At 40.0% G+C, this 27,103-nt stretch overlaps 5 protein-coding genes across 6 annotated transcripts in view; 3 read left to right on the top strand and 2 right to left on the bottom strand.

Annotated features, from left to right (window-relative positions):
• Nucleotides 1-27,103, bottom strand: part of LOC106071962 (probable imidazolonepropionase) — a 207,720-nt gene that overhangs the window by 177,293 nt on the left and 3,324 nt on the right. The window lies entirely within an intron of this gene.
• On the bottom strand, nucleotides 3,579-7,080 carry LOC129925756 (uncharacterized). The gene is made up of 3 exons (XM_056026199.1): nucleotides 6,633-7,080; nucleotides 4,613-5,669; nucleotides 3,579-3,796 (listed from the first exon to the last, which is right to left on the bottom strand). Exons 1-3 carry the CDS (start codon nucleotides 7,078-7,080, stop codon nucleotides 3,637-3,639), a joined length of 1,665 nt encoding a protein of 554 aa, XP_055882174.1. The 3' UTR covers nucleotides 3,579-3,636.
• On the top strand, nucleotides 11,318-19,076 carry LOC106071968 (transmembrane protein 243-like). 2 transcript variants are annotated; one of them, XM_056027407.1, is made up of 5 exons: nucleotides 11,318-11,406; nucleotides 12,923-13,229; nucleotides 13,779-13,829; nucleotides 14,358-14,462; nucleotides 17,404-19,076. In XM_056027407.1, the coding sequence occupies exons 2-5, from the start codon at nucleotides 13,167-13,169 to the stop codon at nucleotides 17,539-17,541; spliced, it is 357 nt and encodes a 118-aa protein (XP_055883382.1). In that variant the 5' UTR covers nucleotides 11,318-11,406; nucleotides 12,923-13,166; the 3' UTR covers nucleotides 17,542-19,076. The 2 variants fall into 2 exon arrangements, with proteins under 2 accessions (XP_055883382.1, XP_013087658.1); XM_013232204.2 differs by having other exon boundaries at nucleotides 11,354-11,480.
• Nucleotides 19,127-20,714, top strand: LOC129925902 (uncharacterized). Its single transcript, XM_056027403.1, has 2 exons — nucleotides 19,127-20,163; nucleotides 20,543-20,714. The coding sequence occupies exons 1-2, from the start codon at nucleotides 19,127-19,129 to the stop codon at nucleotides 20,613-20,615; spliced, it is 1,110 nt and encodes a 369-aa protein (XP_055883378.1). The 3' UTR covers nucleotides 20,616-20,714.
• On the top strand, nucleotides 19,128-26,546 carry LOC129925900 (uncharacterized). Its single transcript, XM_056027390.1, has 6 exons — nucleotides 19,128-20,487; nucleotides 20,708-21,626; nucleotides 22,063-23,412; nucleotides 23,849-24,766; nucleotides 25,203-26,012; nucleotides 26,067-26,546. The coding sequence occupies exons 2-6, from the start codon at nucleotides 21,124-21,126 to the stop codon at nucleotides 26,461-26,463; spliced, it is 3,978 nt and encodes a 1,325-aa protein (XP_055883365.1). The 5' UTR covers nucleotides 19,128-20,487; nucleotides 20,708-21,123; the 3' UTR covers nucleotides 26,464-26,546.

The following is a 27,103-nucleotide window of genomic DNA, read 5'->3' as shown; positions in this document are numbered from 1 at the left end:
GGTTCCCTTTTATGGACCTCTTGACCAAGGAAAGGCTTTTATCCATGGCCAGGATGAGGCATCGGCTCTTCACCAATCCCTCTGTCCGAAATCCCGCCTTATCCGAAACGATCATGCACTCTCGTCCGGTATGTCGCTGGACACGACCCCCTTGAGCCCCACACGAGTATCCCCCTCTCGTGCGAGGCCGGAGGCCGAGCCTGCGTGGGGGCCTTTCGTATGCCTATTATGTCCCACCGAACCCGTGCGAGGGTCCATCACAGCGCGTATGGCCCCCGTTGGGGAACGAATCAGTGGGGGTGTTGGACGGGTTAGCGAGCCTTTGTTACATCCCTACCACGTGCAGTGTACAGTCTCTCGACCGTACGAGTGGTAGCTCACTGAGAGCTATGTGCGCTACCATTCTTAGCCTATCCGCATCCCCTGGCGGACGTATCCACGGAGGCGCCACGCTGAGGCGACGGTAGCTGGAATATCCTCCGACGCCACTGGTGCAGAAGTGTCTCTAAATTTAGAGATTTTAAAATTACTAATATTATGCATCTAGTCTAATGCGAACATTCTTTTATTGCAATCTATAAAGCTCAAATGTGTCTTTGCTCCGGTTATTGTTTTCTTGAATTAAATGGTTACAGTTTAAGCAAACTACTGATATTTCCCTGTTTTATCTTATATAAGCCCTTATACAGATGTAACGTCAAAAGAGTTGTTCTAGTTGGCCTCCTTAAATACGAGACCTGTTTTCTTCAATTTCGATACGAAATTGTGTGTAGTTGCTCCTAAAATATAACAGTTGATATCTTGATATCTGTAAATCATACTAATCAGAATTTAACTAATCAGCAAACGATTACTATATGGATGATTGCCTGGTCAGGATAGCTGCCTGGTCGTGCGGTATGCGTGCTGGACAGTTTTTTTTGGTACTCTTAATTGCGTCGGGTTTATACCCACCCGCTGCCATCCTCCGATGTCCTGCGGGAGGTTTGGACTAGGAAGTAGATTATCTTCAACTCTGAAGGAATATACGAAACATGTAAAACATTTTTTTTTTTTACAAACAGCCCATAAACAAACTAAAATATAAAGTAGAACAGATCTTCCTCACTAAGGGAATCCTATAACACTGATAGAGTTATAGTAAGTCACATGATAAGAAGATTATAATACAAGATTATATTTAAATTTTCAACCCATTAGAACACCTTGGTAACTTAGTCATTGTTGTGTTGTAGTTCTAGCCAGGTAGTCCAACTAAATCGATGTTGGCGTATTCTTTTGTTTTAATAATATTAAAGCTTGTCTTCAAGTCCGAAGAGTAATGAGGATTGCAGTATTTCCCATGACTACGCAGCCCCAGCTGTGACCTACATATTTTGCTACAACCAACGCAGGCATAGGCCAAACCAAAGTGGTCGATTTTCTTTTCGCCGTCTACGTCTGTCCTCGGCAGCGGATTTTCTTTTGGTCTCAAATGTTATCCCGCGACCTCTGTAATTGACCTCCAGCTGTCTCGTTCTGAAGCCGATGGCAACCAGGTGCTCTCTTCTCTGTCAGTTTGTTTTAATGCAAAAATTGAACAAAACTTGATCAAACTTTTTATTGAATAAAATCGAACGTAACTTTTATTGAATAGATAGATAAATGTAGAAACAGGAGTGAAATAATAAGATGCTAAACAACTCAAACTACAACTCACTTTAAAACTAGAACAAAAACACGTCCTCCGGTCTTTCAGCCTCCGACCTCGACTGCCCAAAAAAAACGTCCTCTGCCTTTTATAAACTTCACCTGACAGACTTACTCGTGGTTACATCACAATGCATCAGCCAATACATACACAAACACTCCACACACACACACACACACTCCATATATATATATATATATATATATATATATCACGTCTCTCAAAGAGACTAATTTGTTTAATTATTGAACTAATAGGGTTTTTACATCCTAAATTGACACAACCTCGATTTGGAATAAATAGTCAAGTTCTGGATCTCCTTCTCTTCAGTTGACAAACCACGTGATGATGACGTCATTGACCGCCATCTTGACGGCCGGCGTGAAGACGTTGTACGTCACCGCCTCCACGTAACCGTCCGACGTCACCAGGACGTACTCGTAGCCACACTGCGGGCAGAGCGTCACATTGGGCAGCGCCTGCGGGCTGGTGGCCCACGTGACCACGCCCTCGGTGCTCACCTGTAACAAACAAAAATAATATGGCGCCATTAAGTCCACTTTTCAACGTGTGTACCTGATTTCAGAAAACATATTTCGATTTGTTGACCCGTTACTACTCATACTTAGCCGTGGGGCAGCCATCATTCTAAAATTAGTAAAATATTGTAGTTTGATTTACCTATTTCGGATCAGTATCGATAAATGTAGAAACACGAGTGAAATAATAAGATGCTAAACAACTCAAACTACAACTCACTTCAAAACTACAATAAAAACGCGTCCTCCGGTCTTTCAGCCTCCGACCTCGACTGTCAAAAAAAACCCGTCCTCTCCCTTTTATAAACTTCACCTGAACTCAAAGATCAAAGATTATTACATACTAGTAATAGCAAAAGCCTCCCGCGAATGGAGAGGGCATGGCGGCTGGTAGTGTTCGAACACGGGTCAATCGAGACGACAGTCCGGAGCACATACAACACGAGCAAGCAGGCATCTATATTATTTTTTTATTCCATCTTAAGTAGAACACCGTATGTATCATCTTCCAGAATCTAGATTATTCTAGATCATCCATTGATAAAGTTGTTGAACAGTAAACACAGACACGCGAATATTAAGTCCACACTTTCAAGAATTAGAGTAAATTGTTCTGATTAATGGCGAATAGAAATCATTTCAAGATTGTCGGATTTTATACTTTGTCAGTAACATATGCATGCATTTATTTTCTTTTGCTTTGGATAAAGGCACATTCCTCGTTCCATGTGCTAGGACAAATTCTCTTTCTTTCCTAGTGCTATTAGAGCATGGAATCTGAGCCAGCTAGGAAAACCAGTGACTTGGAAGAATTTAGGTCATTGGTTAATATGCATGACTAAATGCATGACGCGTAGGGCGTAATCATCTTCTTTTTTGAAGTAACGTCTGTATTATATAAGATAAGATAATGGTTACCGAATTAATTTATAATTAATTGGTGTTAAAGATTCAATCATTGAGATCTACGTTTAAACGTGGGGTTAAAAAAAAATGACCCCTTTTAGACCTTGCAATCCTTAGTGCAGATGATGTAAAGGTCAACTGTTTCTTTTGACCACGGTTAACAAGGATGTCATGTGGCCAGCACAATGACAAACTACATTTCTAATAAGAACTAATTCCCCAACTAATTAGAACTGGTCAGACTCGGCGGCAAACTAAGGTACCAGAAATTAAAAATCACGGTCTTCACCAGAATTCGAACCCTGGACCCCAAACGCTTTACCACTCAGCAGCCGAGCCTCAAATGTGGGATATTAGTTTAAAGATAAAAGGAAAAGTGATCTAAGTGTCTAACAATTCTACAGTTTTATGTCGCCTTATTTATTAAAAAAAGAAACAAGGGCAACACATCCTGTCCAAAAAAAAAAAATCCCAACTTTTGTTTTCGAAAGTAAGCCGAAGCTAAATCAAATTAAAATTTACTTTGCCTGACGGAGTTACAGAGCTTTGCTGTGTCTCCATATATCTGGACTTGTCGTACAATAGCCACTTGACCCACACACGGACATCTCTGCCGTCCAGCACTGCTTGCGCCAGTACACTAAGAGAGCCCTGTTCAATACTGATTGAATAAAGAATAATGAATCGATTATCATATTTTTTAAAAAATTTAAACTTTGGTGCTAAACATTTGCTAAAAGTGTGCTGATTAACTTGTTTGTTAGGCTGCAAAAAACATAAAGTATAAAATATAAGTATTTACATAAAAAATGACATTTCTTGTGCTTCGTTTGTCATTTTATTTATGTGGAATCAAAAAGCAACGTTTAACGTTTTTAAATTGTAATTTGTTTAATTTTATGAAAATAAGTATTTTGCAAATGCACAAATGTTTAATTTGTAAAATCATACAAAAAAGTAATATTAAAAAAATATAAAATGTACAATTCACATTTACTATATTTTCAAACAATAAAGTAAGCTAGACCTTTATATTTTATTTATCATTGAAAGATATACACAAATATATTAGCCCGTTTGGAACCCACCACTTTTGCGACGTTCTATCAACTTAGCTGAAGTCGCGCTAGGACCAAAGAGTCCCGGGCTCGAAACTTGGTAATGGGTACCTGACGTTAGCAGGGGAAAACTAAAGGTGATTGGTCGTTCTGCTGGCCACATGACACCCTCGTTAACCGTGGGCCACAGAAGCAGGTTACCTTTACATCATCTGCCCCATAGATCGCATGGCGTGAAAGTGGAACTTTAGTTTTTATCAACTTAGCTAAACAGCAATGTGCTAGATTTTAGTTCGAAATGAATATTTCAATATTGGCTTGAGTTATTAAGTCTAGGTTTTCACCACCTTTTGACTATAAAGAAAGTAGTGAGTTAATTGTAAGAATGGAAGAAACTTGCCATGAATTCACCACCTTACCTGTTGTTAGAAGTCACCGAATAGGCAAGAGTCCAAGTCTTCGTGTCCAGAAACCATCTGAGGGTTGCGGTGACGCCACTGGATGTAGCCTTCACTGTTTCCCCTTCCATAACGTGGGCGCATCTTTCATATTTCCCCGCGGAAGAGACGATGGTCTTCACCCCGTACGTCAAGGTGTCCAGAGGTTCCGCCCCTGTCTTTGTCATGTGGTGCTTTAATACGAAAAACAGTTGACCTTCGACCCCAACCACTTCAATGACATTGTAGTAGACGTTGTCAAAAAAGACCTTGACACTGTGACCTCTCTGTAGGTAACTAGCCAGTTTTTTAGGTTGCAGTCTGCCAGATTTATCCAACGAGAGTGCCATCCAACACGTGTCTAAAATAGCATTTCCGGATGAACTATCATCCTCGATATTTTCAAAAGTTCCTTTCCCGATCGCTATTTCAACTGCACTTACGGCTTTTCCCCAGACGGTTTTAAAGTTGTACCATGTCTGCGGACTAGTGAAGTGACCTCCATAGTAGACAGTTTGATACAGTTCCGAAATTTGAAAGACAATGTTCTCATCATCGTACAATGCCGTTGTCGTCTGCTCGAAGTGCTCAAAACCTTCGGACAGCGCTGACCTAAGAAGAACGCAGTTCAGCGGGTCATAAGAGATCTGAAGCTGAAATATTGGATCCCTGACAAAGAAATCAAATTTTGCAGTGCCTGTGTATGTAGAGTAGCTGCTCTTAGCAAAGTTAAAGCTTACACTCTGATAGCCACCATCAGATCTGAAATGCAAGAAGCGTCTTTTGGAAATCGTTGAGTTCCAGCTCGATTTTTCTAGAGTGGTGTGGGATTCGAAGGACAACCTTTCATTTAAAGTGCAGCTACAATATGCTGCAGTTAAAACCACTGTGGCGTTGGTAGCGGCGTCTCTGTACCTCAACTTAGAGTGATGAAGATCTTGGTTTTCATAAACTGGCGGGGCGACCGAAGGCGACGAGGTATAGACGAGCCTCCACTGCCCATTGCAGCAGCTTGGATTCTTATACTCGCATCTTTCACCTGAGTGGAAATGAAACTGATTATGATATGCACTTCAACTCACTATATCTTATCTTATGAAACACAGACGCTACTTCAAAAAAGAAGATGCTTATGTCCTACGCGTAATGCATCTAATCATGCATGCTAACCAATTAGTTGAAGGTTTCAATGAGATTTTCAAACTTATCCAGATTCGAGATTCTATAGTATAGAAAGTGAAGCTTTAAAACTGTTTCACTGTCAATGTATTGTCAAATAAGAAAAGCTTTCAAACTGTGTCACTGTCAATGTAGTGTCAAATCTCACTATGATCAAACAAGCGACTAACATTTAGATATTTTTGGCAGATTGTATTTTCACGTCAGTTTGGAATACAAATTATAAAGCTAATAGAAACAACAGTCAACTGTCAACAGTCAACTGTCAACAGGCAGACAAAGAAATCAATGGGACGACAACACTGAAGGATTCTATCTAAGGCAAAAGATTGAGAGTACTTGAGAAAGACGGTCAACGGATCATGTGTGGTGTCCCTACGGTCCAACAGACTAAGGGAGAGGTGAAGGTGGTTAATTTGAAAAACCCAATGCGCAATCGCAATCAGTGTTGGATTTACCAACAGACAACACAAACTATAGGTAAGGGGCCTCACAGTCCCTCACTTGCCCAGGGGTTGCAAAAAAAAAATAGTTCCATTTACAATCATTTTGAAGAAATAGAAAAGAAAGGATATCTTATACTGATTACAAGGAGCTCCATATCTCAAATAACTGAGGGTCTTGTCTAAATCCTTCCTGATACATTCTACATTCAATGAAATAAATATTCAGTGTATAGTTCTTTTCTTCTATTAGACAAAAAAGGCCTACTTGACATTAAAAAATATTAATTTATTGTAACTTGGCAATATGTTATCTTGGCGATATGATACTTTGATCTCTACATAAGAATGTATTGGATTTTTTAAAAAAGTGAACTCACCAGAAAACTCAGGTTTACAAACACATATTTCGTTTTCCAGCAGTCCTCCGTTAAGACAAGGGTTGGAGAGTATTAAAGAACATTTCACAGACGAGGTGAAGTCAATTCTACCACTTGAGTTACTTAAGTTTAACTGCTGTAACAAAGTGCAGGACTTGGAGCCATTTGCGAACGTCTGATACAGAGCCAGGTCACATAGTAACTCTTTGGCGCAGAATTGAGCACAGTGGATATGACTCACCACACCGATTGGTTCTTGTAGTTTGTCTGTCGTGGCGACTTTATCTGTCGCGCAGGACATAATTTCTGCTTGATAGCCATTCATCGTCCCCTTAAGTTTCCATTTTGAATCTCCAGTCACTGAGTTTGGAATGATTCCTTTCAACAAAAACATAACGGATAAATTAAACACATTGAAATAGCGCGTGTTGTTTATTTTAGAAGACATGTTGGATTTGAATTACGCAGCTTTCAAGAATTTTTTTATAGTGTGATAAAAAACAAATTCTGGCCAAAAAATGTACCACGCTTGATGTTAATAATACAATTTCTTACCGAGCAAACAAAACACATACATGGAGTCATTTATTCCAATGAAACCATCAAATCTGATCATCGAATCTGATATATGTATCATCAATTTTCAATTTTTATTTATTCCTCTATACATCCGGCACATAAATTTATAAACAAAAGTTACGATCAAAATTGTTTGATTGAAAACTTGATAAGGAAAATGCAATGATTTGAAAGGACTTTGATTTCAACTTTGATCCAACTTAACGACATGGAACAAAATAAGATTCAAGTTTTTTATGTTGATGGTGGATTTTGCTTTCAGCGTTGACCAAATAAATCTTAATATAATTTGTGTTTAATATTTAAACATATTTAAAACAAGATCTAGGTGCGCATAGATTATCTTTTCATTAGAACTATGATTAATCGTGGTTATTATACGAACGCGAAGACAATGAGACATGGTCGATGGTTTAATCATGCAACATTGCAGACTTGAGTCACGTGCATTCCAGACAAAAAATATTTTTCAAGAGAGTAAAAAAAAAAAAAAAGCAACATTAGAAGCAAGCGTAAGACCCTAATTGTATGTGTATAAGAGAGAGAGAGAGGGGGAGAGCAGGTGCCCCGTTTGTGTTAGTTCAACCAGATCTATACTATTTTTCAGCTATCGGTGACAATACCACTTTGAGTCGATGTCAGGATGTGATCATGAAATGGTCACGTTTAAAACAGCAGGTTGAAACATTGGAAAGACGACAACACTGAACGCCTACTTTTAGATGTAAGAGGCTACGCTGATTGGCTATTTTTTGCAGTGACCTATTTTTAAAGCGTCATCGAGCTAAGTCTGTCGATAAAACAGACTACAGGTGTAATACTGTTGAACATGCTTGTCTGCATGCTACTGCATAATTGTCTGCTGTCTTTTACAACATGCTTCCTGTTCTCATAGTCCGACTTAAATAGGACTATAGCCTCCGACACTGGAAAAAATATTTGATACCTGCCGAATAAAACTAAATTCCATATTTTCTTTATGCATGTGTGTGTGTGTCATCGTAGACTATATTCATGTAAATAAATGTAATTTTTATACTTGTGAAAGATCTAATAAGGGCAGAAAGTTTATGTTGATGACAAAAAGGTGAGAGGTCAGATGTAATATATGCATAAAACACTAAAGCATAATTTACAAATAGAAAAACAAAACCTAATGAAATACTCAGAAAGACACAAGGATAGAGGCACATTTCTTATTCCATACACTAGAACAAAAATTGTGAAAGTGCTCCCTCTTTCCTAGTGCCATTAAACAATTGAATGGGTTGCCTGAATCAGCCAGGAAAACCAACGACTTAGCAGAGTTTAAGTCAATGATTAACATGCATTTATTGATTGACACATGAGATGAGTTGGACGTAATTATCTTCTTTTCTGAAGTAACGTCTGTAATATATAAGATAAGAGAAGGGGCGGAGGCGAATCTGAAGATGAATGCTTGAAGGGCTCTGAACCTAGAAACTGTTTCGCCAAACTGCTCTTTAAATTGAGCTATTGAACGTGATCTATGTAGGAAATACACGCTACACGCAAGGCTCGTAAAGTAATTATGTAGGTAGTAAAGAGTGAATAAAATGCAAAGACGAATATATTTTCTAATACAAACTCTTAAATTTCACTTATTATCAGAATCCCTACCCAAACTTGGCCCCGCGAAATCCGTTTCGCATAGGGCCCCACAACGGTTAAGTCCGGCCCTGCTATTTAGTGACGAGTGAATACAGAGTAGATTACTCGTTCTCTTTTCATGACTTCTTGGTCACAACGGTTAAGTCCGGCCCTGCTATTTAGTGACGAGTGAATACAGAGTAGATTACTCGTTCTCTTTTCATGACTTCTTGGTCACAACGATTAAGTCCGGCCCTGCTATTTAGTGACGAGTGAATACAGAGTAGATTACTCGTTCTCTTTTCATGACTTCTTGGTCACAACGGCTAAGTCCGGCCCTGCTATTTAGTGACGAGTGAATACAGAGTAGATTACTCGTTCTCTTTTCATGACTTCTTGGTCACAACGGCTAAGTCCGGCCCTGCTATTTAGTGACGAGTGAATACAGAGTAGATTACTCGTTCTCTTTTCATGACTTCTTGGTCACAACGATTAAGTCCGGCCCTGCTATTTAGTGACGAGTGAATACAGAGTAGATTACTCGTTCTCTTTTCATGACTTCTTGGTCACAACGATTAAGTCCGGCCCTGCTATTTAGTGACGAGTGAATACAGAGTAGATTACTCGTTCTCTTTTCATGACTTCTTGGTCACAACGATTAAGTCCGGCCCTGCTATTTAGTGACGAGTGAATACAGAGTAGATTACTCGTTCTCTTTTCATGACTTCTTGGTCACAACGGCTAAGTCCGGCCCTGCTATTTAGTGACGAGTGAATACAGAGTAGATTACTCGTTCTCTTTTCATGACTTCTTGGTCACAACGATTAAGTCCGGCCCTGCTATTTAGTGACGAGTGAATACAGAGTAGATTACTCGTTCTCTTTTCATGACTTCTTGGTCACAACGATTAAGTCCGGCCCTGCTATTTAGTGACGAGTGAATACAGAGTAGATTACTCGTTCTCTTTTCATGACTTCTTGGTCACAACGGCTAAGTCCGGCCCTGCTATTTAGTGACGAGTGAATACAGAGTAGATTACTCGTTCTCTTCTTTTCATGACTTCTTGGTCACAACGATTAAGTCCGGCCCTGCTATTTAGTGACGAGTGAATACAGAGTAGATTAATCGTTCTCTGTTCATGACTTCTTGGTCACAACGATTAAGTCCGGCCCTGCTATTTAGTGACGAGTGAATACAGAGTAGATTACTCGTTCTCTTTTCATGACTTCTTGGTCACAACGATTAAGTCCGGCCCTGCTATTTAGTGACGAGTGAATACAGAGTAGATTACTCGTTCTCTTTTCATGACTTCTTGGTCACAGCGGCTAAGTCCGGCCCTGCTATTTAGTGACGAGTGAATACAGAGTAGATTACTCGTTCTCTTTTCATGACTTCTTGGTCACAACGATTAAGTCCGGCCCTGCTATTTAGTGACGAGTGAATACAGAGTAGATTACTCGTTCTCTTTTCATGACTTCTTGGTCACAACGATTAAGTCCGGCCCTGCTATTTAGTGACGAGTGAATACAGAGTAGATTACTCGTTCTCTTTTCATGACTTCTTGGTCACAACGGCTAAGTCCGGCCCTGCTATTTAGTGACGAGTGAATACAGAGTAGATTACTCGTTCTCTTTTCATGACTTCTTGGTCACAACGATTAAGTCCGGCCCTGCTATTTAGTGACGAGTGAATACAGAGTAGATTAATCGTTCTCTGTTCATGACTTCTTGGTCACAACGGTTAAGTCCGGCCCTGCTATTTAGTGACGAGTGAATATGCCTACTACTTGTTCTCATTTCTATTTAATAATTTTCTTTATAAAAAATTATATTCTTATGTCATCTTATAAATTACAGACGTTACTCAAAAAAGAAGAAAATTAGCCTACGTTCTACTGGTATTCGTGTGTCGATTTAGTCATGCATGTTAATTGGATATTTAAATACTTTTAAGTTATTTGGTTGTTGTTGTTGTTTTTTTTTTCTGGCCGTTTCAGTCAACCCGCTCGTTCAATACTCTAGTAGCACTAGGAAAGAAGCACGCGTACAATTTAGTCCTAGAATATGGAATAAGCAATGCGCCTTTATCAATGTCTTTTTTTTTTTTTTTGGTATTTAGTTAGGTTGTGTTTTTTTTTGTGTGTATGCCTATAGGGCTATTCTGTTTTTATCTGGCATATCTTTAACTTGCACCCATTATCGAAGATTACTTCAGTGGATTGAGGCTAAGAATCCACAACCGCCAGTGGAATACTTTCGTATAACAAATACAGATTTTGTTAATCAATTTATTGTAAAAGGAGAGAGGCATACTTCTTTTTTTTTTTCCAATTTATTTTATTTGAATGGACCTTAATTTGATATAATAAATATAAAAGAAGAACATTACACTAACAGTAGCACGTTACTGAGTTAGATCTACAAGAGCAACAACTTTCGTGTTTGGAGGTTTAAACACAGACCTATATATTTATGTCATTTTTAATCAAACTAAGGGGAAAGTACTCCGATTATATTACTGTTAGTGTTAGTAAGAAAGCAAAACAAAACATAGGCAAGCAATGAAATAACACCCACTGTCAATAGTGAGTCTAGTGTCACTGATAGAATCTAGTATCTAGTTTTTTTTTCTAGATCTAGACTCTAGTACTATTGCAGGGTAATTTACCTAGTCTAGATCTAGTAATAAATAGACTAGAGTTCTGGATTACCGATTAGTAATACGTAATAGTTACTAGATCTAATAGCGATACGATAGCCTGATAACTGAATATTGAATAGATGTAATTCAAATTGAATATACTTTTTATACTAATTAGTAATTTATAGGTCTAGAATCTTATCTACTGATCTAGTTATCTAGTAGGTCTCTAACTCTAACAAAGTCTTAGTACTCTTAGTCTACTCAAAAGAAAATTAATATTCTAATTGAAGTAATGTAATATTAGTCTCCTGAACAAGTTACAAATACAAGGCTGAACTAGTCTAATGACAGTAATGAGAATGAGACTAATCATCTAATCAGATCTAATGTCACAAATGAAATGACAAATCATTGTCATTTTGATTTTATCATAATCATATGATTATGATCATGCTATATTGCAGCTATACCCATAGGCCATAGGCAGGCTATAACCATAGACTTAAAATATGTTAATTATGTAATCAAATTAATGACATATAAGGACATACATTTTATAGTTATTATAAATAATAGAATATTAAATATTATAATAGTTTTAAATATAGTATAGTGATAGTCAGCAGATAGTCTGACTTAGTGTGACTAAGTCTTACTTATAACTTATTATGTCTTATAGAGATCTAAATCTAGAATCTACTTTTATCTCTACTGGACTAATCTAGACTAGAGAAAGGCTTACTTAAAGTTAAAGATCTAGATCTAGTTATAATTATAATAGTATCATAGACTATAGATCTAGAACAATGTAGATACTTATATAATATATATTATATAGATCTATAATTCTATATAGAGGCCTACTATTAGAATCTAATAATTAGATATATATTGATTATAGCTCTAGTAATCTAGTAGCTCTATGTCTCTGTACTCTATCTATATAGACTAATTATGTACATCTAGTCATTATAGTTCATTATAGAATCTAGATCTAGAATTAGTAGAATCTAGTCTCTAGATAATTAGCCTTATAGTTATAGAGTAGTGTCATTAGTTGATGATTAGTTTATGATAATATAATCATACTGTATTGTCATTATTTTATACTTTATACTTAGATCTATGATCTGCTATGTTAGTCATTATCTTTAATTTTATTATTTTTAATATATGGATCTAGTTCTAGTGCTAGTCATGAATTCTAGATTCTAGTTCTAAAAAATTCATTTATTGTTTGACATATTGATATATATAGACTCTAGACTCTAGATCTAATTTGATACTTAAATTAAGAGTAATTTTATACAAGATCTAACATTAACACTGTTTAAAACTTTGTCTTACATATATTTAAAAAAAAATCTTCTCTATCTGTAAATAGATTTATAAAATACATTATAATGCACTTGTTGAATTTTTAGTTTTATTTTATTCTTTTTTTTTTTCATTACTAGAATCAAGGTTGACCTCAGCACAATAACAGAATGCCATATCTATAATCTATAGATCCTATCTAAATCCAGACTCATTCTACAACCTTCTGTTATGTGATCACACAAGTGTACATATCTACCAGATTATGTATTCAAATAATAATTTTATGAATTAATCATCATTCAAGGCCTATAGCTTGTATACAACAATAAACCTGAGTATACAAAAACTAAAGGCCATCTATAGTGCATTGACAAAGTCAAAATGTACAGAGACACTGAGGCTGTTGATCGTCCTCTGTTTGGGACACCTTCTGTGAATTCAAGGGTATGTTGAAAAAAAAATGTAGATATATATATGATCTTTTTAAAATACTGAGACTCTAAAGCTTTGACGAATTTAATGCTATCTCAAAAATATTTTTTTTGTCTGGCTTGCAGTAATGGAAAATTTTATTATTGAAATTATTTATTCCTTGGCCCTAATCACTCATTCTCCCACTAGCAATAGACGATAGAATACAAAAAGAACAACTAGAACAACAAAGCCCTTTTTACGATCAAAATCGCAGGAAAGATATATTTACCAAAAATGATTTTTTAGTCGTAATTTCAACTTATATGTTTTTTTAATCTGATTATTTAAATGTATAAAATACAAATTGTATTTCTTTCTGAAATCCTTAACAATTCTACCCCTTTAAATATGGCAGTCCTTTTACGATGTGTCGCTCAGGTAGAAAAGACTCCAACCAAAGTTCATAAAGGACTTTTAACTCCTGAAAGGTCTATGGCTCTGGTATTTGGTAGAAAAAAAGATTGAAAAATACCTCATTAGAATTTGTTTCTACATATAATTTTTCTAAATTGTTTACAGGACCGGGTGATAAATTTGATTTTTGGTGTTTTAACTGGCATCATTGTTATGGTGAGTTTTTAATTTTGTTTTTACTATTAAAATTATTTGTTAAAGCATTTAATCTTTTTCTGCCCTGTCACTGCTAGATATGGAAAATAAAGAAAACTAGGAATGTTATTTAATATCTCGAAACAATTATGGAATTTAGCCCTTGTAAAGGAGAGTAATCCTTGAAGGATTATGGGCACGACATGGCCTAAATTGTGCCGATGTGCCAAAACTCAAAAACTCACAATTATCTTTGCATTAATTGTTCATTGTCAATGACAAAACATGAATCAATAAAAAAAATTAACCAATTAGTTAATTAATTTTGATTTATACTGCCACATGACACCTTCGTTAACTGTGGGCCACAGAAACATATGACCTTTACATCATCTGGCCCAAAGATTGCAAAGTAGAAAGGGGAATTTTTCTTTACTTTCAGTTATACAAGTTTTTTTTTGTTTTTTTTTTAAGATTTTTTTATATTTAGCTTGTTATCATTTTACTTGAAATCTCTGTTGCCTGTTAATTTTATCACTCTTTATTCAGGTGACACTGGTGAGTGCTTTCGTTTTTCCAGAGTGGCCTCCAGACGGCGTTAATGTTTTCTTTGCATTCACTATTCTTCTCATTTGTGCCTCTCACTTAGTTTTGGTAGGTGTCAACTTTTCGTTTTTTACAAAACTTATATTAATTTAGTCTGACGGTCAGTCTGTCTCTCTAGTAAAAAGTTTGTACATTTTATTTCTCCCACACCCAATCTCGGATCAAGTTGAAATTTCGCACAATTATTTATTGACAAAACAAGAATCAGTTAAAAAAAAATCAATTAGTAAATTAATTATTGGTAATTTATTATTTTGTTTGGTATTGAACAAGGGAAAGAAATCATAACATAGATCTTGATAATTTTTTTTTTTATGCATTTAAAAAAGCGATCACGATAACATTCACCCAGATACCCTCTTCTTCCCACTTTCTCAACTGGTCCTGACAACTGATAGGATCAAAGCGCACTGTGAAAGCTAAAAGCATGAAATTGCGATAAACAAAAACAATTGGTAAAAATATTTCTAATTGCACTCATTTATTATTGTTAATCTATTACAAATTTAATCATATGACTGGAATCCGAACTAATTGATACAATTACACTTAATATAGGCTTTGCTTTTTTTTTTTTTTTTTAAAGATTTTTTTGTTTTTTTATTTTTGTGTATAAATTAAAAGAGAAAGAGCTGGCTATGTCATGGTTATGTCATGCTTGAAAGCACACATATTGCTGACCAGCAGGAAGTCAGATATCCTTAATATTCCTTAATATTACATGTGTGGGGGAAAATAACGCCCTTCCAGATTTGCATAAACATAATGTGGGGTCAAGGTGGAAGCAGGTAGAATCTTCTATCTATCATAGACAACCCGATTCTAAATCTTATCTTATATGATACAGACGTTACTTCAAAAAAGAAGATGATTACGTCCTACGCGTCATGCATATTAACCAATGACCTAAATTCTGCCAAGCAACTGGTTTTCCTGGCCAGCTCAGGCAACCCATTCCATGCTCTAATACCAGGAGAATTTGTACAAATTTGTCCTACCATATGGGACGAGGAATATGCCTTTATTTTTGTGTCTTTCTGAGTATTTTATTAAATTTTGTTTTTGTATTTGAAGATTATGGTTCAGTGTTTTATGTATAATTGCTACTTTACTTTTGAGTCTTCTGTCCAGAAGGCTTTCTAAATTTAGTGATTTTACTAAAGGTGTTACTCTAGTCAAATGTGAATATTCGTTTGATATGAATCTCACTGCTCTATTTTGTGTCTGTTCCAGTTTTTTAATGTTTTCTTGAGTTGAGGGGTCCCAAACAGAGAATGCATATTCTATTATTGGCCTAACCAAGGTTAAATAACATTTTAGTTTTATGTTCTTAATTGATTTATAGAAATTTCTTTTAATAAATCCTAATGCTTTGTTTGATTTTTTGATAGTTTCATCAATATGGGGATTCGATGACAGTTTATCATTTATTATAACACCTAGGTATTTTGCGTTTTTAGTCTGTGTTACTGGTTTACCATGAATAAGATAAGTGGAATTAATTTGTTTTAGTTTTTTTGTTACTCTTAATAACTGACATTTTTCTGGGTGGAAAGACATGCTCCAATTTGATTCCCATTTCTGTAATTCATCTAATTCTCTTTGTAAAATATCTGTGTCTTGTGTTGTTTTTATTGTTCTATATATTATGCAATTATCTGCGAATAATCTGATTTTTGTTCCTGAACTAATGCAATTTGGTAAATCATTTATGTAAATTAAAAATAGTAGTGGACCTAAGACTGTTCCTGAGGTACACCTGTGTTTACTTTTATTGGTGTTGATTTAGAGCCATTTATTATTACAGTTTGTTCTCTCCCTATCAGAAAATCTTTAATCCACTGTTGCAATAGACCATCAATGCCAAAATATTTTAATTTATTAAGCAAACTATGGTGGTGAACTTTGTCAAAAGCCTTGGAAAAATCTAGTACGATAGCATCTATTTGCTCACTATTATCTAAAGCTTTTGAAAAATCATCATTTAGTCCTATTAGTTGTGTTTCACATGATCTATATTTCCTAAAGCCATGTTGGTATGGAGTAAGGACATTATGTTTGTCTCAGTGGTTTATGATGTTGCTACATATTATGTGTTCTAGGATTTTGCATGTGATGCTGGTAAGTAGTTTCCTGGTCAGATTTTTCTTCTTTCTTAAATAGGGGGTGACATTGGCTTCTTTCCAATCACTTGGTACTCTGCCCTGGTTAAGAGATGCCTGGTGCTAGCTCATTGCTTAGTTCTTTGGGTAATCTAGCTGGAATACCATCAGGTCCAGATGCTTTATTTGGTTTAATGTTTGCTAGTAGTTTTAGGATCCCCTTTTCTTGTACGTCTATATCTCCTATGTTGTCTACTTGGTTCAAATTAAGTAATATGTCTTTGTCTCCTGGGGCTGAGAATGCTGATGCAAAGTATTTGTTTAGGTTGTTAGCTTTAGTTTCATTATCATTATATATTAAGCTATCTTCTCCTTTTAATGGCACTAACCCTGTTGTTTCCATTTTCTTAGACTTAATGTATGTACATAGGTTTTTGTTTTTATCCTTTGATATTACATTGTTTATGTATTCACTCTGCAGCTGTCTGCTTACTTTTTGGGATAGGTGTTTAATTTTAATATACTTTTTATGATTTATGAACTCTTTCTGTATAGGTTTTCCTTCTGTTTACTAAGCTTCTTTAATCTATTATTAAACCAGCATTTATTTATTTTGTTTGATATGTATTTAGTTTGTATATGATTTTCTATAATGTTTTTAAGATAGTTTTTAATGAAATTCCAGAGGTCATCGACTGGTTGGTTAATGTCTTTTTCTTATAAGAATGTTTGTTGAAAGTTTAATGCAGCTTGGTGTAGTTGTTGTAGGTTGCATTTCTTCCAGAGTAAGATTTTTTCTTTTGGGTTTTATCATTCATTCATTTAATCATTCTTTATAGTATGTTTGTCAATATCAGTTGTAATCGTTTATATTCTGTACATTCCAGGTGTATTGGTACAGACAAGGTGACCTGGAACCAAAGTTTAGGACCATGATTTTCTACAACTCACTGACCATTATATTACTCTGTGTCGCTGGTAACCTTTACATTCATGGAGTAGGGAGTCGGACTGTAAAACAGTGAACGAACCTGAACTCTACAACCCCCCTGAGAAATTACCGAGCTTGAGCGATCATGAAATCCACAACCGGCAGTGATTGTTTACCATTAGCCAGCTGCAATCCATTCATTCTCTGACTGTCAAGCTCAGCAGCTTGACAATTTCTCTGTCTTCATCAAAAATTTGTGTTGTGACTGTTGTGATTAATTCTCATTTCAACAAAATCAAAGAGCAGATGGGACCAAAGAATTAAGTGAAATAACCAAAGTCAGACATTTACCCATCTGGTTGCATTATTAAGTGATAAGTATTGTATTCATATCCCTTTTAATATTTATTTAGATGCCATTGTGTATTGTACATATTTACTTTGGTTGATATAAAGTCGTCAAGAGTTTATAAGTCTCAGCCCTTGAGAGTGTGTGTCTGTTTCAGCATTAAGGATATCCCTTGAGGGTGCCTGTCTTTGTTTCAGCCATAAGGATATCCCTTGAGAGTGCCTGTCTTTGTTTCAGCCATAAAGCTATCCCTTGAGAGTGCTTGTGTATGTGTTTCAGCCATGGAAGATATCCCTTGAGAGTGCTTGTGTCTGTGTGCTTCAGCCATGTAGATTATGTGTGTCTCAGTCAATGAGAGTAGATCATTGCTAGGGTCTCATAAATTGTTATTTTCAGTGTTGTGTTATCTTAGCTCTATGTACACTTACCCAGTCACTGTAAATGAGTTATTAGCAAATCTACAAACCATCGTTTCCAACTTAAAAAAATTTTTTTGAAGAAACACTATATCTTTTCAAAGGTTAATTTGGCATATATATAACTATGCAACTCTTTCCCAATAATTGTTTCCTTTGTCTTGAATTTCATTTATTTTCAATGTGACAATTAGCAATTCCAAAAAGATTCTCATTTCACAAGTTAATCTATTTTGATTTTAAAATATTAATATGAATGTCCATTTGCATCAAGATCTGCATTTGAAAAAAAAAATTATAGTTCATTGCGCGTAAAAAAAATTTGGGTTGAAATACTTTTGTTCTTATTAAGCTGTTGAACAAAACAGTATTTAAAATATAGATATTTTTTTAAATATTTGTTATTGATGACATTATATCCTTTAGTAAATTGACTTCCATAATGTATGCTTCAATTCATAGAATAATATGAGCTAAAATCTGAGGTTGTTAGCTTCTCTTCCCAAACTTGGCAAGTTTCCCTTCTGCTACTTAGAAGCAACCCAGATATGTGGCATTTACATTCCTCATTATGTAATCAAAGTTTGTTTTTTTTTTGTCCAATTTAGGATTTTTAAATTTTTTGGTTGTATTTTAAAACTGTAAATTGTATATACCTGCTCTATCTGCTTATTAGTTGTATCAACATCAGATACAATCCAGTCAAATCGTTTGTATATTTGTTGCAGTGCCATAAGTATGATTAGTAATACCTAGTGAAAATGAACTGAAAATGTGAGCTTATATTTGTGTTCTGATCATTTGTATATTATTATTGTTGATGACAAATTGTCGATGAAATGTCTTGCTATTTTCAAATTAAAATTGTGATTTTAATAAATATATTGATTCTGTGATTTTAATAAACATTATTGATGTCCACATCTCATCATCTCTGCCTGTGGTCCCGCCTGGGGCATAACCAGGCAACTTCCTCCAGGTGTCTTGGTTCGGGTGAGTCTCTTCAACTGTCCCCCATATCAACTTCCTCCAGGTGTCTTGGTTCTGGTGAGTCTCTTCAACTGTCCCCCATATCAACTTCCTCCAGGTGTCTTGGTTCTGGTGAGTCTCTTCAACTGTCACCCATATCAACTTCCTCCAGGTGTCTTGGTTCTGGTGAGTCTCTTCAACTGTCCCCCATATCAATTTCCTCCAGGTGTCTTGGTTCTGGTGAGTGTCTTCAACTGTCCCCCATGGCAACTTCCTCCAGGTGTCTTGGTTCTGGTGAGTCTCTTCAACTGTCCCCCATATCAACTTCCTCCAGGTGTCTTGGTTCTGGTGAGTCTCTTCAACTGTCCCCCATGGCAACTTCCTCCAGGTGTCTTGGTTCTGGTGAGTCTCTTCAACTGTCCCCAATGGCAACTTCCTCCAGGTGTCTTGGTTCTGGTGAGTCTCTTCAACTGTCCCCCATGGCAACTTCCTCCAGGTGTCTTGGTTCTGGTGAGTCTCTTCAACTGTCCCCAATGGCAACTTCCTCCAGGTGTCTTGGTTCTGGTGAGTCTCTTCAACTGTCCCCCATGGCAACTTCCTCCAGGTGTCTTGGTTCTGGTGAGTGTCTTCAACTGTCCCCCATGTCAACTTCCTCCAGGTGTCTTGGTTCTGGTGAGTCTCTTCAACTGTCCCCCATGGCAACTTCCTCCAGGTGTCTTGGTTCTGGTGAGTCTCTTCAACTGTCCCCCATGTCAACTTCCTCCAGGTGTCTTGGTTCTGGTGAGTCTCTTCAACTGTCCCCCATGGCAACTTCCTCCAGGTGTCTTGGTTCTGGTGAGTGTCTTCAACTGTCCCCCATGTCAACTTCCTCCAGGTGTCTTGGTTCTGGTGAGTCTCTTCAACTGTCCCACATATCAACTTCCTCCAGGTGTCTTGGTTCTGGTGAGTCTCTTCAACTGTCCCCCATGGCAACTTCCTCCAGGTGTCTTGGTTCTGGTGAGTCTCTTCAACTGTCCCCCACATCAACTTCCTCCAGGTGTCTTGGTTCTGGTGAGTCTCTTCAACTGTCCCCCATGTCAACTTCCTCCAGGTGTCTTGGTTCTGGTGAGTCTCTTCAACTGTCCCCCACATCAACTTCCTCCAGGTGTCTTGGTTCTGGTGAGTCTCTTCAACTGTCCCCCATATCAACTTCCTCCAGGTGTCTTGGTTCTGGTGAGTCTCTTCAACTGTCCCCCACATCAACTTCCTCCAGGTGTCTTGGTTCTGGTGAGTCTCTTCAACTGTCCCCCATGTCAACTTCCTCCAGGTGTCTTGGTTCTGGTGAGTCTCTTCAACTGTCCCCCCATGTCAACTTCCTCCAGGTGTCTTGGTTCTGGTGAGTCTCTTCAACTGTCCCCCCATATCAACTTCCTCCAGGTGTCTTGGTTCTGGTGAGTCTCTTCAACTGTCCCCCCATGTCAACTTCCTCCAGGTGTCTTGGTTCTGGTGAGTGTCTTCAACTGTCCCCCCATGTCAACTTCCTCCAGGTGTCTTGGTTCTGGTGAGTCTCTTCAACTGTCCCCCATGGCAACTTCCTCCAGGTGTCTTGGTTCTGGTGAGTCTCTTCAACTGTCCCCCATGGCAACTTCCTCCAGGTGTCTTGGTTCTGGTGAGTCTCTTCAACTGTCCCCCATGGCAACTTCCTCCAGGTGTCTTGGTTCTGGTGAGTCTCTTCAACTGTCCCCCATATCAACTTCCTCCAGGTGTCTTGGTTCTGGTGAGTCTCTTCAACTGTCCCCCATATCAACTTCCTCCAGGTGTCTTGGTTCTGGTGAGTCTCTTCAACTGTCCCCCCATATCAACTTCCTCCAGGTGTCTTGGTTCTGGTGAGTCTCTTCAACTGTCCCCCATATCAACTTCCTCCAGGTGTCTTGGTTCTGGTGAGTCTCTTCAACTGTCCCCCATGGCAACTTCCTCCAGGTGTCTTGGTTCTGGTGAGTCTCTTCAACTGTCCCCCATGGCAACTTCCTCCAGGTGTCTTGGTTCTGGTGAGTCTCTTCAACTGTCCCCCATATCAACTTCCTCCAGGTGTCTTGGTTCTGGTGAGTCTCTTCAACTGTCCCCCATATCAACTTCCTCCAGGTGTCTTGGTTCTGGTGAGTCTCTTCAACTGTCCCCCATATCAACTTCCTCCAGGTGTCTTGGTTCTGGTGAGTCTCTTCAACTGTCCCCCATGGCAACTTCCTCCAGGTGTCTTGGTTCTGGTGAGTCTCTTCAACTGTCCCCCATATCAACTTCCTCCAGGTGTCTTGGTTCTGGTGAGTCTCTTCAACTGTCCCCCATATCAACTTCCTCCAGGTGTCTTGGTTCTGGTGAGTCTCTTCAACTGTCCCCCATATCAACTTCCTCCAGGTGTCTTGGTTCTGGTGAGTCTCTTCAACTGTCCCCCATGGCAACTTCCTCCAGGTGTCTTGGTTCTGGTGAGTCTCTTCAACTGTCCCCCATATCAACTTCCTCCAGGTGTCTTGGTTCTGGTGAGTCTCTTCAACTGTCCCCCATATCAACTTCCTCCAGGTGTCTTGGTTCTGGTGAGTCTCTTCAACTGTCCCCCCATATCAACTTCCTCCAGGTGTCTTGGTTCTGGTGAGTCTCTTCAACTGTCCCCCCATATCAACTTCCTCCAGGTGTCTTGGTTCTGGTGAGTCTCTTCAACTGTCCCCCCATGTCAACTTCCTCCAGGTGTCTTGGTTCTGGTGAGTCTCTTCAACTGTCCCCCCATGTCAACTTCCTCCAGGTGTCTTGGTTCTGGTGAGTCTCTTCAACTGTCCCCCATATCAACTTCCTCCAGGTGTCTTGGTTCTGGTGAGTCTCTTCAACTGTCCCACATATCAACTTCCTCCAGGTGTCTTGGTTCTGGTGAGTCTCTTCAACTGTCCCCCATGTCAACTTCCTCCAGGTGTCTTGGTTCTGGTGAGTCTCTTCAACTGTCCCCCATATCAACTTCCTCCAGGTGTCTTGGTTCGGGTGAGTCTCTTCAACTGTCCCACATATCAACTTCCTCCAGGTGTCTTGGTTCTGGTGAGTCTCTTCAACTGTCCCCCATGTCAACTTCCTCCAGGTGTCTTGGTTCTGGTGAGTCTCTTCAACTGTCCCACATATCAACTTCCTCCAGGTGTCTTGGTTCTGGTGAGTCTCTTCAACTGTCCCCCATGTCAACTTCCTCCAGGTGTCTTGGTTCTGGTGAGTCTCTTCAACTGTCCCACATATCAACTTCCTCCAGGTGTATTGGTTCTGGTGAGTCTCTTCAACTGTCCCCCATATCAACTTCCTCCAGGTGTCTTGGTTCTGGTGAGTCTCTTCAACTGTCCCCCATATCAACTTCCTCCAGGTGTCTTGGTTCTGGTGAGTCTCTTCAACTGTCCCCCATATCAACTTCCTCCAGGTGTCTTGGTTCGGGTGAGTCTCTTCAACTGTCCCACATATCAACTTCCTCCAGGTGTCTTGGTTCTGGTGAGTCTCTTCAACTGTGCCACATATCAACTTCCTCCAGGTGTCTTGGTTCTGGTGAGTCTCTTCAACTGTCCCCCATATCAACTTCCTCCAGGTGTCTTGGTTCTGGTGAGTCTCTTCAACTGTCCCCCATGTCAACTTCCTCCAGGTGTCTTGGTTCTGGTGAGTGTCTTCAACTGTCACCCATATCAACTTCCTCCAGGTGTCTTGGTTCTGGTGAGTCTCTTCAACTGTCCCCCATGGCAACTTCCTCCAGGTGTCTTGGTTCTGGTGAGTCTCTTCAACTGTCCCCCATATCAACTTCCTCCAGGTGTCTTGGTTCTGGTGAGTCTCTTCAACTGTCACCCATATCAACTTCCTCCAGGTGTCTTGGTTCTGGTGAGTCTCTTCAACTGTCCCCCATATCAACTTCCTCCAGGTGTCTTGGTTCTGGTGAGTCTCTTCAACTGTCCCACATATCAACTTCCTCCAGGTGTCTTGGTTCTGGTGAGTCTCTTCAACTGTCCCCCATGTCAACTTCCTCCAGGTGTCTTGGTTCTGGTGAGTCTCTTCAACTGTCCCCCATATCAACTTCCTCCAGGTGTCTTGGTTCTGGTGAGTCTCTTCAACTGTCCCCCATATCAACTTCCTCCAGGTGTCTTGGTTCTGGTGAGTCTCTTCAACTGTCCCCCATATCAACTTCCTCCAGGTGTCTTGGTTCTGGTGAGTCTCTTCAACTGTCCCCCATGGCAACTTCCTCCAGGTGTCTTGGTTCTGGTGAGTCTCTTCAACTGTCCCCCATATCAACTTCCTCCAGGTGTCTTGGTTCTGGTGAGTCTCTTCAACTGTCCCCCATATCAACTTCCTCCAGGTGTCTTGGTTCTGGTGAGTCTCTTCAACTGTCCCCCCATATCAACTTCCTCCAGGTGTCTTGGTTCTGGTGAGTCTCTTCAACTGTCCCCCCATATCAACTTCCTCCAGGTGTCTTGGTTCTGGTGAGTCTCTTCAACTGTCCCCCCATGTCAACTTCCTCCAGGTGTCTTGGTTCTGGTGAGTCTCTTCAACTGTCCCCCCATGTCAACTTCCTCCAGGTGTCTTGGTTCTGGTGAGTCTCTTCAACTGTCCCCCATATCAACTTCCTCCAGGTGTCTTGGTTCTGGTGAGTCTCTTCAACTGTCCCACATATCAACTTCCTCCAGGTGTCTTGGTTCTGGTGAGTCTCTTCAACTGTCCCCCATGTCAACTTCCTCCAGGTGTCTTGGTTCTGGTGAGTCTCTTCAACTGTCCCCCATATCAACTTCCTCCAGGTGTCTTGGTTCGGGTGAGTCTCTTCAACTGTCCCACATATCAACTTCCTCCAGGTGTCTTGGTTCTGGTGAGTCTCTTCAACTGTCCCCCATGTCAACTTCCTCCAGGTGTCTTGGTTCTGGTGAGTCTCTTCAACTGTCCCACATATCAACTTCCTCCAGGTGTCTTGGTTCTGGTGAGTCTCTTCAACTGTCCCCCATGTCAACTTCCTCCAGGTGTCTTGGTTCTGGTGAGTCTCTTCAACTGTCCCACATATCAACTTCCTCCAGGTGTATTGGTTCTGGTGAGTCTCTTCAACTGTCCCCCATATCAACTTCCTCCAGGTGTCTTGGTTCTGGTGAGTCTCTTCAACTGTCCCCCATATCAACTTCCTCCAGGTGTCTTGGTTCTGGTGAGTCTCTTCAACTGTCACCCATATCAACTTCCTCCAGGTGTCTTGGTTCTGGTGAGTCTCTTCAACTGTCCCCCATATCAACTTCCTCCAGGTGTCTTGGTTCTGGTGAGTCTCTTCAACTGTCCCACATATCAACTTCCTCCAGGTGTCTTGGTTCTGGTGAGTCTCTTCAACTGTCCCCCATGTCAACTTCCTCCAGGTGTCTTGGTTCTGGTGAGTCTCTTCAACTGTCCCCCATATCAACTTCCTCCAGGTGTCTTGGTTCTGGTGAGTCTCTTCAACTGTCCCCCATATCAACTTCCTCCAGGTGTCTTGGTTCTGGTGAGTCTCTTCAACTGTCCCCCATATCAACTTCCTCCAGGTGTCTTGGTTCTGGTGAGTCTCTTCAACTGTCCCCCATGGCAACTTCCTCCAGGTGTCTTGGTTCTGGTGAGTCTCTTCAACTGTCCCCCATATCAACTTCCTCCAGGTGTCTTGGTTCTGGTGAGTCTCTTCAACTGTCCCCCATATCAACTTCCTCCAGGTGTCTTGGTTCTGGTGAGTCTCTTCAACTGTCCCCCCATATCAACTTCCTCCAGGTGTCTTGGTTCTGGTGAGTCTCTTCAACTGTCCCCCCATATCAACTTCCTCCAGGTGTCTTGGTTCTGGTGAGTCTCTTCAACTGTCCCCCCATGTCAACTTCCTCCAGGTGTCTTGGTTCTGGTGAGTCTCTTCAACTGTCCCCCCATGTCAACTTCCTCCAGGTGTCTTGGTTCTGGTGAGTCTCTTCAACTGTCCCCCATATCAACTTCCTCCAGGTGTCTTGGTTCTGGTGAGTCTCTTCAACTGTCCCACATATCAACTTCCTCCAGGTGTCTTGGTTCTGGTGAGTCTCTTCAACTGTCCCCCATGTCAACTTCCTCCAGGTGTCTTGGTTCTGGTGAGTCTCTTCAACTGTCCCACATATCAACTTCCTCCAGGTGTCTTGGTTCTGGTGAGTCTCTTCAACTGTCCCCCATATCAACTTCCTCCAGGTGTCTTGGTTCGGGTGAGTCTCTTCAACTGTCCCACATATCAACTTCCTCCAGGTGTCTTGGTTCTGGTGAGTCTCTTCAACTGTCCCCCATGTCAACTTCCTCCAGGTGTCTTGGTTCTGGTGAGTCTCTTCAACTGTCCCACATATCAACTTCCTCCAGGTGTCTTGGTTCTGGTGAGTCTCTTCAACTGTCCCCCATGTCAACTTCCTCCAGGTGTCTTGGTTCTGGTGAGTCTCTTCAACTGTCCCACATATCAACTTCCTCCAGGTGTATTGGTTCTGGTGAGTCTCTTCAACTGTCCCCCATATCAACTTCCTCCAGGTGTCTTGGTTCTGGTGAGTCTCTTCAACTGTCCCCCATATCAACTTCCTCCAGGTGTCTTGGTTCTGGTGAGTCTCTTCAACTGTCCCCCATATCAACTTCCTCCAGGTGTCTTGGTTCGGGTGAGTCTCTTCAACTGTCCCACATATCAACTTCCTCCAGGTGTCTTGGTTCTGGTGAGTCTCTTCAACTGTGCCACATATCAACTTCCTCCAGGTGTCTTGGTTCTGGTGAGTCTCTTCAACTGTCCCCCATATCAACTTCCTCCAGGTGTCTTGGTTCTGGTGAGTCTCTTCAACTGTCCCCCATGTCAACTTCCTCCAGGTGTCTTGGTTCTGGTGAGTGTCTTCAACTGTCACCCATATCAACTTCCTCCAGGTGTCTTGGTTCTGGTGAGTCTCTTCAACTGTCCCCCATGGCAACTTCCTCCAGGTGTCTTGGTTCTGGTGAGTCTCTTCAACTGTCCCCCATATCAACTTCCTCCAGGTGTCTTGGTTCTGGTGAGTCTCTTCAACTGTCACCCATATCAACTTCCTCCAGGTGTCTTGGTTCTGGTGAGTCTCTTCAACTGTCCCCCATATCAACTTCCTCCAGGTGTCTTGGTTCTGGTGAGTCTCTTCAACTGTCCCCCATATCAACTTCCTCCAGGTGTCTTGGTTCTGGTGAGTCTCTTCAACTGTCCCACATATCAACTTCCTCCAGGTGTCTTGGTTCTGGTGAGTCTCTTCAACTGTCCCCCAATATCAACTTCCTCCAGGTGTCTTGGTTCTGGTGAGTCTCTTCAACTGTCCCCCATGTCAACTTCCTCCAGGTGTCTTGGTTCTGGTGAGTCTCTTCAACTGTCCCCCATATCAACTTCCTCCAGGTGTCTTGGTTCTGGTGAGTCTCTTCAACTGTCCCCCATATCAACTTCCTCCAGGTGTCTTGGTTCTGGTGAGTCTCTTCAACTGTCCCCCAATATCAACTTCCTCCAGGTGTCTTGGTTCTGGTGAGTCTCTTCAACTGTCCCCCATGTCAACTTCCTCCAGGTGTCTTGGTTCTGGTGAGTCTCTTCAACTGTCCCCCATATCAACTTCCTCCAGGTGTCTTGGTTCTGGTGAGTCTCTTCAACTGTCCCCCATATCAACTTCCTCCAGGTGTCTTGGTTCTGGTGAGTCTCTTCAACTGTCCCCCATATCAACTTCCTCCAGGTGTCTTGGTTCTGGTGAGTCTCTTCAACTGTCCCCCCATGTCAACTTCCTCCAGGTGTCTTGGTTCTGGTGAGTCTCTTCAACTGTCCCCCATGTAAACCTCCTCCAGGTGTCTTGGTTCTGGTGAGTGTCTTCAACTGTCCCCCATATCAACTTCCTCCAGGTGTCTTGGTTCTGGTGAGTCTCTTCAACTGTCCCCCATGGCAACTTCCTCCAGGTGTCTTG

This window comes from Biomphalaria glabrata, chromosome 4 (genome assembly GCF_947242115.1).
Source record: "Biomphalaria glabrata chromosome 4, xgBioGlab47.1, whole genome shotgun sequence".
Taxonomy (NCBI): domain Eukaryota; kingdom Metazoa; phylum Mollusca; class Gastropoda; family Planorbidae; genus Biomphalaria; species Biomphalaria glabrata.
This window is presented reverse-complemented; position numbering and strand designations above follow the sequence as displayed.

Coding starts and splice junctions, on each gene's coding strand:
- LOC106071968 (XM_056027407.1), top strand. CDS start 13,167: ATGTACAGAGACACTGAGGCTGTTGATCGTCCTCTGTTTGGGACACCT. Junction 13,830..14,357: donor TAACTGGCATCATTGTTATG/GTGAGTTTTTAA, acceptor CTCTTTATTCAG/GTGACACTGGTGAGTGCTTT. Junction 14,463..17,403: donor GTGCCTCTCACTTAGTTTTG/GTAGGTGTCAAC, acceptor TGTACATTCCAG/GTGTATTGGTACAGACAAGG.
- LOC129925756 (XM_056026199.1), bottom strand. CDS start 7,080: ATGTCTTCTAAAATAAACAACACGCGCTATTTCAATGTGTTTAATTTA. Junction 5,670..6,632: donor TTGTAAACCTGAGTTTTCTG/GTGAGTTCACTT, acceptor ATTTCCACTCAG/GTGAAAGATGCGAGTATAAG. Junction 3,797..4,612: donor TCGGTGACTTCTAACAACAG/GTAAGGTGGTGA, acceptor TTATTCAATCAG/TATTGAACAGGGCTCTCTTA.
- LOC129925902 (XM_056027403.1), top strand. CDS start 19,127: ATGTCCACATCTCATCATCTCTGCCTGTGGTCCCGCCTGGGGCATAAC. Junction 20,164..20,542: donor CCCATGGCAACTTCCTCCAG/GTGTCTTGGTTC, acceptor AACTTCCTCCAG/GTGTCTTGGTTCTGGTGAGT.
- LOC129925900 (XM_056027390.1), top strand. CDS start 21,124: ATGGCAACTTCCTCCAGGTGTCTTGGTTCTGGTGAGTCTCTTCAACTG. Junction 21,627..22,062: donor CCCATGGCAACTTCCTCCAG/GTGTCTTGGTTC, acceptor AACTTCCTCCAG/GTGTCTTGGTTCTGGTGAGT. Junction 24,767..25,202: donor CCCATGGCAACTTCCTCCAG/GTGTCTTGGTTC, acceptor AACTTCCTCCAG/GTGTCTTGGTTCTGGTGAGT.